General features: G+C 42.2%; 1 protein-coding gene across 1 annotated transcript in view; it reads left to right on the top strand.

The window, feature by feature from the left end:
• The window catches only part of nrxn3b (neurexin 3b), a gene marked incomplete at its 3' end in the record, with an annotated part of 274,338 nt that overhangs the window by 106,648 nt on the left and 155,260 nt on the right, over window positions 1-12,430 (top strand). Inside the window, exon 9 of the mRNA XM_008281996.1 lies at window positions 1,467-1,850. Coding sequence (XP_008280218.1) covers window positions 1,467-1,850 — 384 coding nt within the window. The remainder of the gene's footprint in view (window positions 1-1,466; window positions 1,851-12,430) is intronic.

The raw sequence follows: 12,430 nt of genomic DNA on the forward strand, positions 1-12,430 counted from the left end.
TAAATTTAAAACAACAACAACACTGATAATAAGAAACATACTAAATATCAGATGAGATAAGCTGTTGATCTCTGCTGGATTCAATAATACATTAGTGGTAATTGTGTTTCCCTCTTTTGCTAATTAGTTTTATATATAAACCTCGTCAAAGCTTCGTCTTAATTGGCTTGAACTTTGTGACCCACGCACAGAGCTCGATTAATTTGTGGCTCTGTAGTGGGATGTATGCACAGTCCACTTTATTAGGTACACCTGTGAAATCTAATTCAGCAGCACAGCCATGATTTATACTTTTTTTTTTTTTTAATGCCATAACTAAGCGATTTTACCCTACAGTGTGAATATGCTGCTAATTTGAAATTTCCTACGCACAGACCCACAATGACATTTGCGTTTCTCAGCTTCAATAAAGTCCACTTTTAATATTTTAGAAGATTTCTCCGGCTTTGTCCGTAAGAAATGCTCGATGACAGAAAAAATTATTAAATGATGAAGCAATATAACATCTTTCAATTTCTTATATATCTGCAATGAATATTAATCGCCACCCTCTAAGACCTCAATAATAAATAGAAAGTAGAATTATCACCTTTTTTCACAGCGTCTGCAAAAACTAAAAATGCAGAAGCTTCGTAAAAAAAAGTGGAATTTATGGCCGAGCTGCTGGGTCGGCTTGCATTGGATTTTACAGGTGTACCTAATAAAGTAGCCGGTGAGCGGATATAAATCCTGAAACTGTAGAAGTGTTTAATGTGTGGTTTCTGGTGCTGATGGTGACATACGCTCCGACCTTGTGCCAGCAGTGGTTGTTTTGTTGGATACAAGCTTCTTTTTTTTTTCCCCCTGACTGATTTTTCTCTGCCCTCTATTCTGTGATTGTGTGACTCCCCCTGCAGAGAGCGTTAGAACGTCGGTGATCAGTGCAATTTTGGCTGCCAAACATAGGTTTTGTACCTCCACCTACTCAGACCACGTTTTAGCGCTGTGCTATTTCTGTCAGCCTCTTTCACAGCTTGTGCTGCATATATCTCACACTTTGTTCGGACTTTTTTTTGGGTACAAAAAAAAATTACCAAACATCTATCATTTTCACCTTTGTCCTCACTTTGATGAATGAAAAAAAAAAAAAAAAAGGAGGGCGGCTGTCAGTCTCTTTGAAAAGTTCCAAGTACTGTAAATAGAGGGCAATAAATGTCACTTGTGTTCAGTGCAGTTTCTGTTATTTCAGGATTTTAGCAGCTGCAAAAGCTATTTTTTGGCAGCAGGCAAAATGTGACAGATCGCTTAAATAGCAGAGTATGACACTTGATTTGAAAACAAAAAATCAACAAGAAACAAAATAACATTATCTCGTTCCACCGGCAGTTTTTTATTTTATTTATTTCGCTTTCTCGGGAGTCGATTACGTGACATGTTGACATGTACGTTTTTTGTAATAATTGCTTTCCCTCCCCTCCTCTCTCCAGGCATCATCTCGGTAAACAGCCGCCGGACCCCTTTCACAGCCAGCGGGGAAAATGAGATCTTGGACTTGGAGGGGGACCTGTATCTGGGTGGTCTGCCCGACAACCGGGTGGGTTTGGTGCTCCCCACCGAGCTCTGGACGGCTATGCTCAACTACGGCTACGTGGGCTGCGTCCGGGATCTGTTCATCGACGGACGCAGCAAGGACATCCGACAGATAGCGCAGTCGCAGAACATGACCGGCATCAAGTCGTCGTGCAGCAAGGTGACGGGGAAACAGTGCGACAGCAACCCCTGCAAGAACAGCGGAGCGTGTAAGGAGGGGTGGAACCGCTTCATCTGTGACTGCACCGGAACTGGCTACTGGGATAGTACCTGTGAAAGAGGTAGGACTGTCATTTCTCATGTCTTTTATGGTAAAACCGTATTAGGTTTGCAAGAAAGTTTATTGATTTGTTAGTAGAAGACCTTTGAAGAAGGTCAAGAAGGTCAACGAGCTCATGGAACAGGGTTGTGCCACCGACAGATGCACGTCTGCGTGTGTTACAACATGCAAACCGTTGACAAAGACTTTCACAGTCTCATTTCTGCTCTTCAAAAGTGACTGAGATTTAGCTGCTGTCTGCTAATAATAGCTTTTTCTAAGAAAGTGGACACTGCTCTGTTTTAACAGACAGCCAGAAGTGTGACTTGGGACACTTGCCTCACATTATTTATGGAAGCTTTGCTGAAAGATTTAATAGGATTTCACTTTTCTGCCAAGTGGCTTTCGAAGCTTTTTTTTTTTCTTTGCTAGGAAAGATTCTGGAGAGAATTGAACTTCTCCCAGCTGGTGAAATGGGCTCTCCTTGTCTGAGTTTTAAGAGCTCGGGTGCATAAATTTTTTATGAGACGGCAGAGATAGGGACACTCCAAGCTGTGGGAGAGTATGTTATCGGACTATTGTTCAGATTGTTCTCCACTTCTTCCACTATTTTACAGAGATTTTTTTGGGGGGGGGTTCAGTGGAGGGCTTTAAGTGCTTTCCTAAGAACTTGAGGTCTGTAAAGGATTGTACTTGTAGGAGGAATAATGAGCATCTGGAGGGTAGGTTGTTACATCCTGCAGTAAGTGTGTGACTGTAGGAAGTGGGATGATAATGTGCGGTTAACAAAGCCAAAAGAGAATTTTAACATTCACCTTACAACGGAGAAAGCCTGATTTACACACCGATTTATGGAGAAAACACTCGGGTGGAGACTGAAACATGTTACCTCCTGTGTTGTTGACACTGTAGCTTAAAATAAGAGAAATCTGCAGCAGAAGTTTGGGAAGAAACATGGACTTTGTATAAAAGATGGATGTGACTACTGATTTGAAACATCAACTGTGGCATTTGGCCGTCGGCGTCTTACTCTTGCTGTCAATCACTACGCAGCCACACCCGCAAATTTAGCCAGTTTTTTGTCTATTTTATTCGATATGAGACTGTGATTTACAAAATGAACATATTGAAGGACGCTTAAAGCCAGAGATTGAGATGATAAAGTAATGATAGAGACCTTAAACATACACTTAGAAAATACGATCTACTTAACTTTTTAAGACGCAGAGACCATTTTACAACCTTTTATCTCGCATTACTGCGACAGCCTTTCCACCTGCCTGAACCACTAAATCGATTGACCAACTCCAAACTGTACAGAACCAACGATCACATAGCCGATGTTTTAGCCTCTTTACACCAGCTCCCAGTTTGTTTTGAGGCCGATTTCACTGATTTTGTGTAAGGTCCCTAATGGCCTCTCTCCCAGACGTATCGCTGACCTCTTAGTGCCATTCACACCGGTACGTACTTCAAGATCCTCGGGCAGAGGTCTTTGTCTGTTCCACAAAACTAAAGGGGGACAGAGTGTTTGCAGTCGAAGCCCCGAGGCTCTGGAACAATCTGCCCGAGGAAATCAGGTCGGCTGAGTCAGTGACCTCTTTTAGGTTCCTTCTTAAAACACACTTTTATGTGGGAGCCTTTCACGATTCCCCTTGAGTTTGAATTTCTTTTGAGCTGTCATTGGCTTTTATACACCAAATTGCATTTTTATCTTTTTTTATTATTATAAAACCTGATGATTTTATGCCTTGTCTGGTTTACTTTGGTGCCTAAACTCATTTACTGAGGAAACAAATCCAGAGGGAAGTAGGGTCATTTTCTCTTTGACTTCTTTTGCAACCTCCCTGTTGGCCTTGACAAAAAAAATTCAGGTTCACAGCACTTTTGCGGTTGGCTTTGCTTTACAAACTCCGAGGCTATGTCTGTCTTTTACAGAGGGGAGAAATCATTAAGTAGATCTTCTTAGATGATCATGAAGACACATGTTCAAAATTCACGCTCATATGTGGCTTTTACAAAACTAGATTTTTAAATTGTTGTTGTAAAAGATCCAAAATTGCAGCGGGAGCAGAGTTTGGGAGCCGGCTGTCTGATCGAGTTAACCTCGTCTTGGTCTGTCTGCTGTGCCTATTTTGGTATACACTCTAATGATGTTGTCTCTGCGCCAAAGGTGACAAAAGGCAGCTGTAAAGGCGGCGGTGTAACGGCGAAGAAACATTCAAACGGAGTAAATGCGCCTCGTTGACCTTCCACCCACAGAAAGAAAACATTAAGTTGCGTGTTCCTGACGCTCCGTAGCCTCGCATCGTTCCTCCGCTGTCCGGTTCCGCTTCTTCCCACACATCTGTCTCCGAACGGTCACGTCTCTGCATTCAGCCGGCGCTGCTGCTGCTGCTCGGTGATAACCCATGGGACGGCAGACCTGCCCTCTGGGTTCTGGAGCTGTAGAACAAAGCTTCAGTCTGTTCAGCAGTTGATTTTTTAACTTTGCTCGGTGAGGCTTGAGGTGTGATGAAATGTGCTGATGTTGCTAATGCTGTCATGACTGAATACAGGCCTCTGGATACGAGTTTCTTTGTTCAAAAGCTGCAATAATACCATCTCTGCTAGTCGGTTTAGGTTTCTGAAGGTGCGCTGCTGCATATTTAGTTTGTGGTGGAAATTGTGTGAACTATCCAACACACAGCTGAGTTAATAATCAATAAACAGAGCATTTTTCTGAAACATTAGTGTTAAGTGGAGACTCATTTTACACATCAAGGTCAGTTTAATGGTGACACCAAGGACGATGTGGCTTATACATTGGAAAACAAGGGTCAACTGAAAAGATATTTCCTTGTGATGATGTGTTGCATTGTGGGGAATGTAGGATCTGGAATCTTGGGGGATTGGCCCATACTGGGAACAGAAAGTATCTAACTGGAAATTTGGTGGCTGCTACTAATACCATTGAAATTCCGATATCAAATATAGTAACTTGTCTGTGGTGGCCGGGTAGAGGCTGTAGGCACCAACCAAGATGGCATGTGGAAGCTTCCTGGGTATGTAGTATGGACGTAGCTCAATGGTTAGCAGTTCATGGATGGCGGCAGAAACTTTTCTTCATGGTAATGTGACCAGAGAGCCTTCTGCGTCTTTGCTTGCCACTTGCAGACTTATTCCTGTCTACAAGCTGTCGTTGGTATTGATGGGATCTGGACACATGACACTACCCTCAAAGAAGTCCTGCTGATTCCTCACTAGAGCCTTTAGCTCCTCTACCGTCTCCTCTCCATTGGTCTTTGTTGGACTGCTGGACGCTTCCATTTTCCCTCATCTTTTCATTCCTCACCATATCCTCTATGCCTTCATCATCGACTTCCACTGGGATGTCCGTCGCTCTGAATTTCATGCCAGCCAGCTTCAGCGTGATTAGCTTCCCTCTGGTGCAAACGATGAAAGCATGTGCTTGTGCAGTTAAATGACAGTGTTAATAATGTGGCAAAAAAACTGAAAAATCTCCCAAAATGCATGTCCAGAGATGATATAGGTTTAAAAGAAAAATCCACTGTGATCCACTGTTACACACCAGTGCAACAAAAAGACAGTTAAAACAAAGTGGCAGAAGCAATTGTAATAGGCTGAATGCACAGTTGGTAGATTTGCCAAAAGTCTTTATTTGTTCTCCATTATTTCAAGTGCATGCCGTATCTACGGTACCATTATCTATACACCGCTTAATCCTCACTAGGGTCATGGGGGGCTGGAGCCTATCCCAGCCGACCCAGGGCGAGGGCACCCCGGACAAGTCGGCAGTCCACCGCAGGGCTACACTTAGAGACAGACAACCAAGCACACTCACATTCACACGTACAGACAATTTAGAATCACCAATTAACCTCAACATGTTTTGGACTTGTGGGAAGAAGCCGGAGAACCCGGAGAGAATCCACGCTGCACGGGGAGAACATGCAGACCCACGCAGAAAGATCCCGGTGCCCCCACTGGGACACAAACCGGCGACCTTCTTGCTGTGAGGCCACAGTGCTACCAACCTTGCAGCCCACTACAATACAATAGAAAAAACAAATACCATCATGTTTGCAGAATTCCAGCATCTCCTTGGTACTGAGACATTGGTTCTTGTGACATCCCAACTTCTGAGTTCCCCAAACTGATCGTCTCTTGATTACGCCTTTAAATAGTACATTAGCAGCTCTTTTCTTCAGATTTGGATAGAATTTCAGTGGTCACGTATCAATGACACATTTTCCTGCAGGGTTTTTGTTTTTTCTTGAAATTGACACACTGGGAATCATCTATTCTCTTGTCTGTGTTAGACACTTACCATCGTAGAGGACTTAGTGGTAACAGTGCTGCCTCGATGCTCTTTCCCCCCCCCAGCAACTTCGTCCATCTCTTCCTGGGGGATTAGTAATCCCCTCAGTGTGTTCTGGTCTGCCCAGTGATCTGGCATGAATAGCTTCAACCACCTCCACTAGAGCTCCTGTTAGCGCAGAGGCACCGCAGCTCGATACCGAAGCCCTCTCAGTTTGCTGCTCACTTTCTCACGTAGAGCGAGGCCGGCCACCCCGCCGACGAATCTCATCTAGGTCTGCTTGTGTCAGCGATTTAATTTTTTCGGTCACTACCCAGAGCCTGTGACCACAGGTAAAGGGGGTCGGAAAGAAGACCGGGCAGTAAATTGAGAGCTTTGATTTGTAGCCACCGAAGTGAAGACAGCTCGGCGCCATTCCCTTAAGGCGGATGATTTCATTTCAGCCAGTTCCTCCACTATCCTCACCATCACTTGGGAGTAAAACCCATCTGAACTGAGCTTTTTTTTTGATTATCAGCCTTCATGCTGACAGTTTTAGTCAACTGCGAATGGCACGAGGTCCGGATGTTGGCAAACCGAATTTACAAATTAGTCTTGTCTCATTAGCATCTGTATTCTCCAATGACTATTCGCATTGCAGTTCACAGTAGAATATATCAGAAGCTAATTCTTGTGTGGTTAAAAAACAGTGGCCCTTGAGATTAAGAGATCCCTTTGATTTGAAATGTCGAGCTTGAACAGCATGGGGTATTTTTTTCCTTTTTTTCCAAAATGACTGTGTAACTCTTTGGAACGAATGGGATTGTATTCGTCATGCTGGTAGAAGAGTTTATTTTACTTCTCCTCCATGCTTTTAAGCAGACCCTGGAGCTCCCTGGTGACAATATCAAACAACCACTGAGATGTATTCACACATGGCGCTCGCTATTGATCTCGAGCACGCTATACGGTACAACAGAGAATTGGGCTTGTATGATGAGACAAGGGGTGAAGTGATAGAGATCGGCGCTCTCCCAGGGAGTGTAACAAAGGTTATGCATTTACATTACAATGTTTGGCCTTTGCTGCCGACTTTCCGCTAGAATGTAAATAAGCTCTTTTTTTGTCTGTCTTTGTTCGCGACAGTTTGGTGAAGTCAGACCTACACTTTATTTTGTGTCATTATTTAATTCAAATGGATTTCCTTGGGAGGCACTGAAAGTATTTGTCACATTGCATCAGCAGTTCTATCTATGAAGTGCTGAGGTGAGAGACCTCCCGCATTAGCAAAGTTGACAAAGTTGTAGAAATCAATAAATGTAAGTTTCTGCTATAATAAACTTGACAGGCTCTTATGCAGATCCTGCTGCAATGGCTACTTTTACCACAAATAATACTCCTACAACAGTAGCTGGATGCAATATTTTACAGTTTTGTTAACATTCGTTGACAGCACAGTGAATCTTTTCTTCCACTAGGGGTCTCTTATTTAACATATAACAACAGATGTGGTTTGGAGAAACTAATGTGGCATCCTGGGATGTTTTATTGTTGTCTTTAGCACCAATACTGGTGAAAACCTACCTGACTTGACTTGAGTGCAAATTATGTTCATGGACGACAACGCATATTAAAGTTTTAGTCAGGTATACTTATGTCATTATGTCCTAATGAAGTAGCTGCAAGCTGCGATGTTAACTAAGGTAATGTTAGTTTAGTCGATTACCCGTATAGCTACTATAACCAGTGTTATTTTGCAGATTCAGTTGTGGAGAGGACCGGTGCTGTCACCTGTTGTCCAAACACAAACACAAACTTTAAATTTCAATATAACTTAACAAGGTTAGTTATATAAAAGTCTCTAAACAGTTATCATGAACAGGAAAATTAGCTACAGAAACCAAAACCGTTTTGGTTCCAGGCTGTAAACATGCTTTTTTCTGCTCTAAAGTTCAACATTTTAACATGGGAGTCTATGAGGGTTGATTCACTTTTAAAGTCAGCTTCTAGTGGTCATTTGAGGAACTGCAAGTTATTGGCACCTCTGCTTTGGATTTTTCAGTTTTGAAGCTTGCTGCTTGGTCACAGGAGAGCAATACCAACAGTACAATAAATAAAACAGCAGAGTGGCTAGGTGATTAGTTAACTGATGTATCATTCAGTGTTCACCATGTTTGCCCAGCTATAAGGGTTAAAGGGGATAAGCCGCCACTGGCAGGCAACACAAATAAAAATGCACCTTTACGTTGAATAAATTATGTATTTCTCCAGGTCTGAGCATTGTTGGAAACATTCCGAATAATGTAAGGCCCCAGGCCAACAAGATCTTTAAAAATTAATCCAAAATCGAACATATTATGGCTTTAAGACAGCCTGTAGTCGGTAGTGGTGGAGAAATGATTTGTACTTGTTTCGAGGCAGTTCACCAACACTTTGCATTGGAGCTCTACAACCCACAGGCTGCAACTTAGACTAACTTGCTGAGTTTTTTTCTTTTTTTTTCTTTTCACTCAAGCTGGGAGGTGGGAGTCCAGCCAATGTCCTCTGGTCTAGCAGCTGAACACTTACAGCTCACACCTCAGAGTTTCAGTTTATTTAGGTTAACATATAAACACATACAGACCCCAAAAAAAGACTACAGAGATAAAAGGTTGTCTTTCATCATCCATCTGGTCTCAACAGAAGTCGTCTCTACTTTACAGCAAACACACTTGGCTGGATTGGCATAGAAATCATGAAATGTGACTTAAGTAAAGTACAAGCTCTTAGAACAAAGTCTTGGAGGGAACAAATAGTTTTGGCATCATGATTAACCACTTAGTAGAGGACGAGGAGGAAGTTAAGGTTTTTTTGGTTTTTGTTTAGTCACTGCTTGTGAGCCCAGGACTTCCAAACTGTACCTCTGATTTGAAGAAGAAAGAAAAACCTGTAACATGCAAATTACTGAAGAATCACTGGGCTACTCTCCCACAGCCCCAGTGTTTGGTTTAGACTTGTTTGATTTAGACTTTGTGCCTTTCTTATAAACTATTACCGGGAGTTTAGCAACCTAGAGTGAGTTTAGGTTCTAAATTCAAGAATGGTTGTTATTTAATTGGTTTAATGTCAGTACTGTATTTAGATGTGACGACATTTTTCTCTGACAACAGACATTATGAAAAACAATGATCAAAATGAAGTAGTAATGTAAAATAAAAATATTTTTAAAAAATGGACAGTTTTTAACTAGAATATTTTTGAACCCTTATTTCAGATTTTCCCAGTTCTGTTAGGTTACTGGTAATAACAAGTAAAATCACAGAGAAGAAAAAAGGCCAAAACTGTAAATAATACCCACATAAAAAAATATGTGTTTATAAATTCTTATTTGTCATTTTAGGTTTGACCATAAAAATGACCTTATTTTCAGTAGTTGAATTAGCAGAAAACAACGTTGTTTTACAGACTAGTTAAATTGTGTATATAAAGGATACAAAAACAGTACTTTTTTTTAAAAAAATGGTTCTACAAGTATTTAACATTACTGTATTTAACAATTTGCTCTTATTATTTTTGACACCCTTGCTGCCAAATACCAATTTAAACAAATAAAAAATACACTGGGGGCACTTTTATCCTCAGTATTTCTAATATCCTGCTTAAGATTGTTGCAACTGGTGACACTGTTTGTATGTTGCGTCTACTTTTCAAACCAGTTCAGTTGAGTCATTGACATTAGTTTCTTTTCTTTCCTCTGACACTGTGGACATGTCACATTCATTCATTTAGCCAAAATTACCATTTGCACTGGTCCATAAATTTGTAGTTACATGTGGTCGAAGGTAAACTAGAAACGATCAGTTCTGATGAATTTAAGCTGACTTTAATGTAATACCGTTCTATTGGCATAAAGTAGTGTTATATTATTATATTGGTACCAAATATCAGTTATTGGTCTCTGGATTTACTAATAATTGCCATCGGCCCTGAACAATATATAACAGTGGACCCCTAATAATCAGTGTCCCTTTATTCTGGTCTATAGTAAGCTTCATCAGCCTACATGTGATTTAGACTCTTTTTTTGGCAGCAGTGATTAGTTGGAACATACGCTTTGTCTCTCTGTGGAATTCTCCTTTTCTACCTACAACCAAGGTTGGAAGTGCAACACCTCCTCCTCGAGTACCGCTGCTGATTCTTCTAACTAGAGAAAACCCAGGTCCCATGGAAGTAGTTTCAGCATATTTTCTCACTCGCGGTATTTTTGGAACTCAAATAATGGTATCATCAGAAATGAGCGTCTCAAGATGATTTCATCATATTTGTATTGAATGGAGCACATTGCTGTGTGTAATTCCTCCTCTTCCACTGGGAGCTAAAAAAAAAATGCTGGCAATTTTCTTGCTCTGTTTACCAGAACGAAAATGCAACCTGACAGATATTTTAGACTGTTTTGAGAAGATCAAAGATCGTACCAGGCGACAACTAACAGACAACAGCGCTCCCCCGTCTGCTCTGTGTTTTCTACCTGGTATCAGCGCCAGGTTTAGTGTACACATGACTCCTGTCTCTTATCTCCTTTCTTTTTTTATTCCCTTTTTCCTGCTTGAAGTTCCTTCTTCTGCTTTCTACATCTCCCATTAATTCCTCCCATCGCGTTACACCGTCTCTCCCCCGCACTCACACATGATCTGGCTGTTTGGCATGTCTTCTTTAACCCCGCCCATGAGACATGACAGCACCTGTGATCAGAGGTCTGCCGTGGTGTCGCGCAAGCAGATGTGGCGTCAGCATGGGAGCCAGACGCCGTTTGTGTGTGTATATATTATGGAAATGTGCGATGTGATGTATAAAAAGCGGTGAATATCATCATTCACACTTTCTGTGCCACCATATGTTTCTGTGTCTTCACCCTGCACATGCTTCCATCCTTGGTTAAAAAACGCCTATGACTGTTTGTGGTGCTTCTGCACTGCCAGTGCCCCTTGCAGGTGTGCAATAGCGGGGTCTTGGCCCTGAAAGGCCCCTCTGGTTTGGGTTGTGATCGGGAGCTTATCCCTGCCAAAAACCTGCCTGAATTCAAAATTGGCTCGGTGCAACCCCAACAGACGCGCATGGCAACGAGGAAAAAAGAAGCTGCTTGCTTTTAAAAAAGACAAGTGTTTCTGTGCAAACATGGATTAAAGGAAAATTGTTGCCCTTCCACGCTTGTTGCCCTCAGAATGATCTTGATTGCGGAAATGTGAAATTATCATCTCTTTAGGTTGTTAAACTGTTTTTATTGTCTTTTCGCTGTGCCAGCTTTAATCATTTGCTAAACTGCAAAAAAAGAAAAGGTTATTTTTATAACTTTGCTCCATCTGCGTGGGATATGTCTAATTGGGTTGAATCAGGCATGCAGGTTTAGTTCGGTGTAGTGCAAAAAAAAAAAAGTGATGCTGAGAAATGATTTTCTTCTCGAATAGCCTGCAGTCAGATCCACAGAAAGCAAAGAGAGAGGAAATCATTACCCTCCTGTAATGATAATGTTCCAAGGTGGGCTTTGTCCTTTCTCTCTCTCTCGTCTTTGGGAGACAGCTCCGGGCTCTATTCCTTTTTGATTGTTACATTCCATTACATGAAAAGGATACCCAAATGTTATTCCCCCATAAGGAAGACTCAAGTACAACAGATTATTCAGGTCGTATTTGAGTCGAACTTGTAAGAGGGTGACATTAATTCAAGACTACAGGGAGGTACATTAGATGTCATCCGCTGAGGAGAATGCCATCTTAAGGCCTCGCTTCAGTCAGTAAGTGCAGCTTTTGTGTTTGGTCTGTTTGTGTGGGTGTGTGGGGGGAGCTTTTAGGGAGCCGGGGTGTTGCTGACAGGCGTGTGTTGCAGAGTGCTGTGTAGCTGATAAAGTAGCCCAGTTAATCAGGTAAATAGGCCTGTAATGAAGTGTGTTTGTCTGACGGTGTGCCAGCCCAGCGCCGGAGCGATCCCACTGAGGCTCTCCTCTTTCTGTCTTTCTGCTGCATCTACTCTCACACACACACACACAAATACACAATCGAACTCGGTCGGGAGCACACACACACACACCAATCCACTGGAGACAGATTGGATTGTGTCTAATGCATATTGCATTTTCCCTGACAAGATGCCACCGCCCACATACAGTAAGTGCCTGTGTTTTCCCTACTGTCAGTGGAGAGGAGCAGTGATGGCTGCAGGCCTGAGCGGCTGCAAAGTGTGTCCACCGCGGATGGGTGACATCACTCATTACGGCGCCGGCTTCCTCTTTCTTAATGTTTTCACTGGAGGCGACGCTAAAAAGTGCC

The sequence above is a fragment of the Stegastes partitus genome, unplaced genomic scaffold (genome assembly GCF_000690725.1).
Source record: "Stegastes partitus isolate 25-593 unplaced genomic scaffold, Stegastes_partitus-1.0.2 Scaffold254, whole genome shotgun sequence".
Taxonomy (NCBI): domain Eukaryota; kingdom Metazoa; phylum Chordata; class Actinopteri; family Pomacentridae; genus Stegastes; species Stegastes partitus.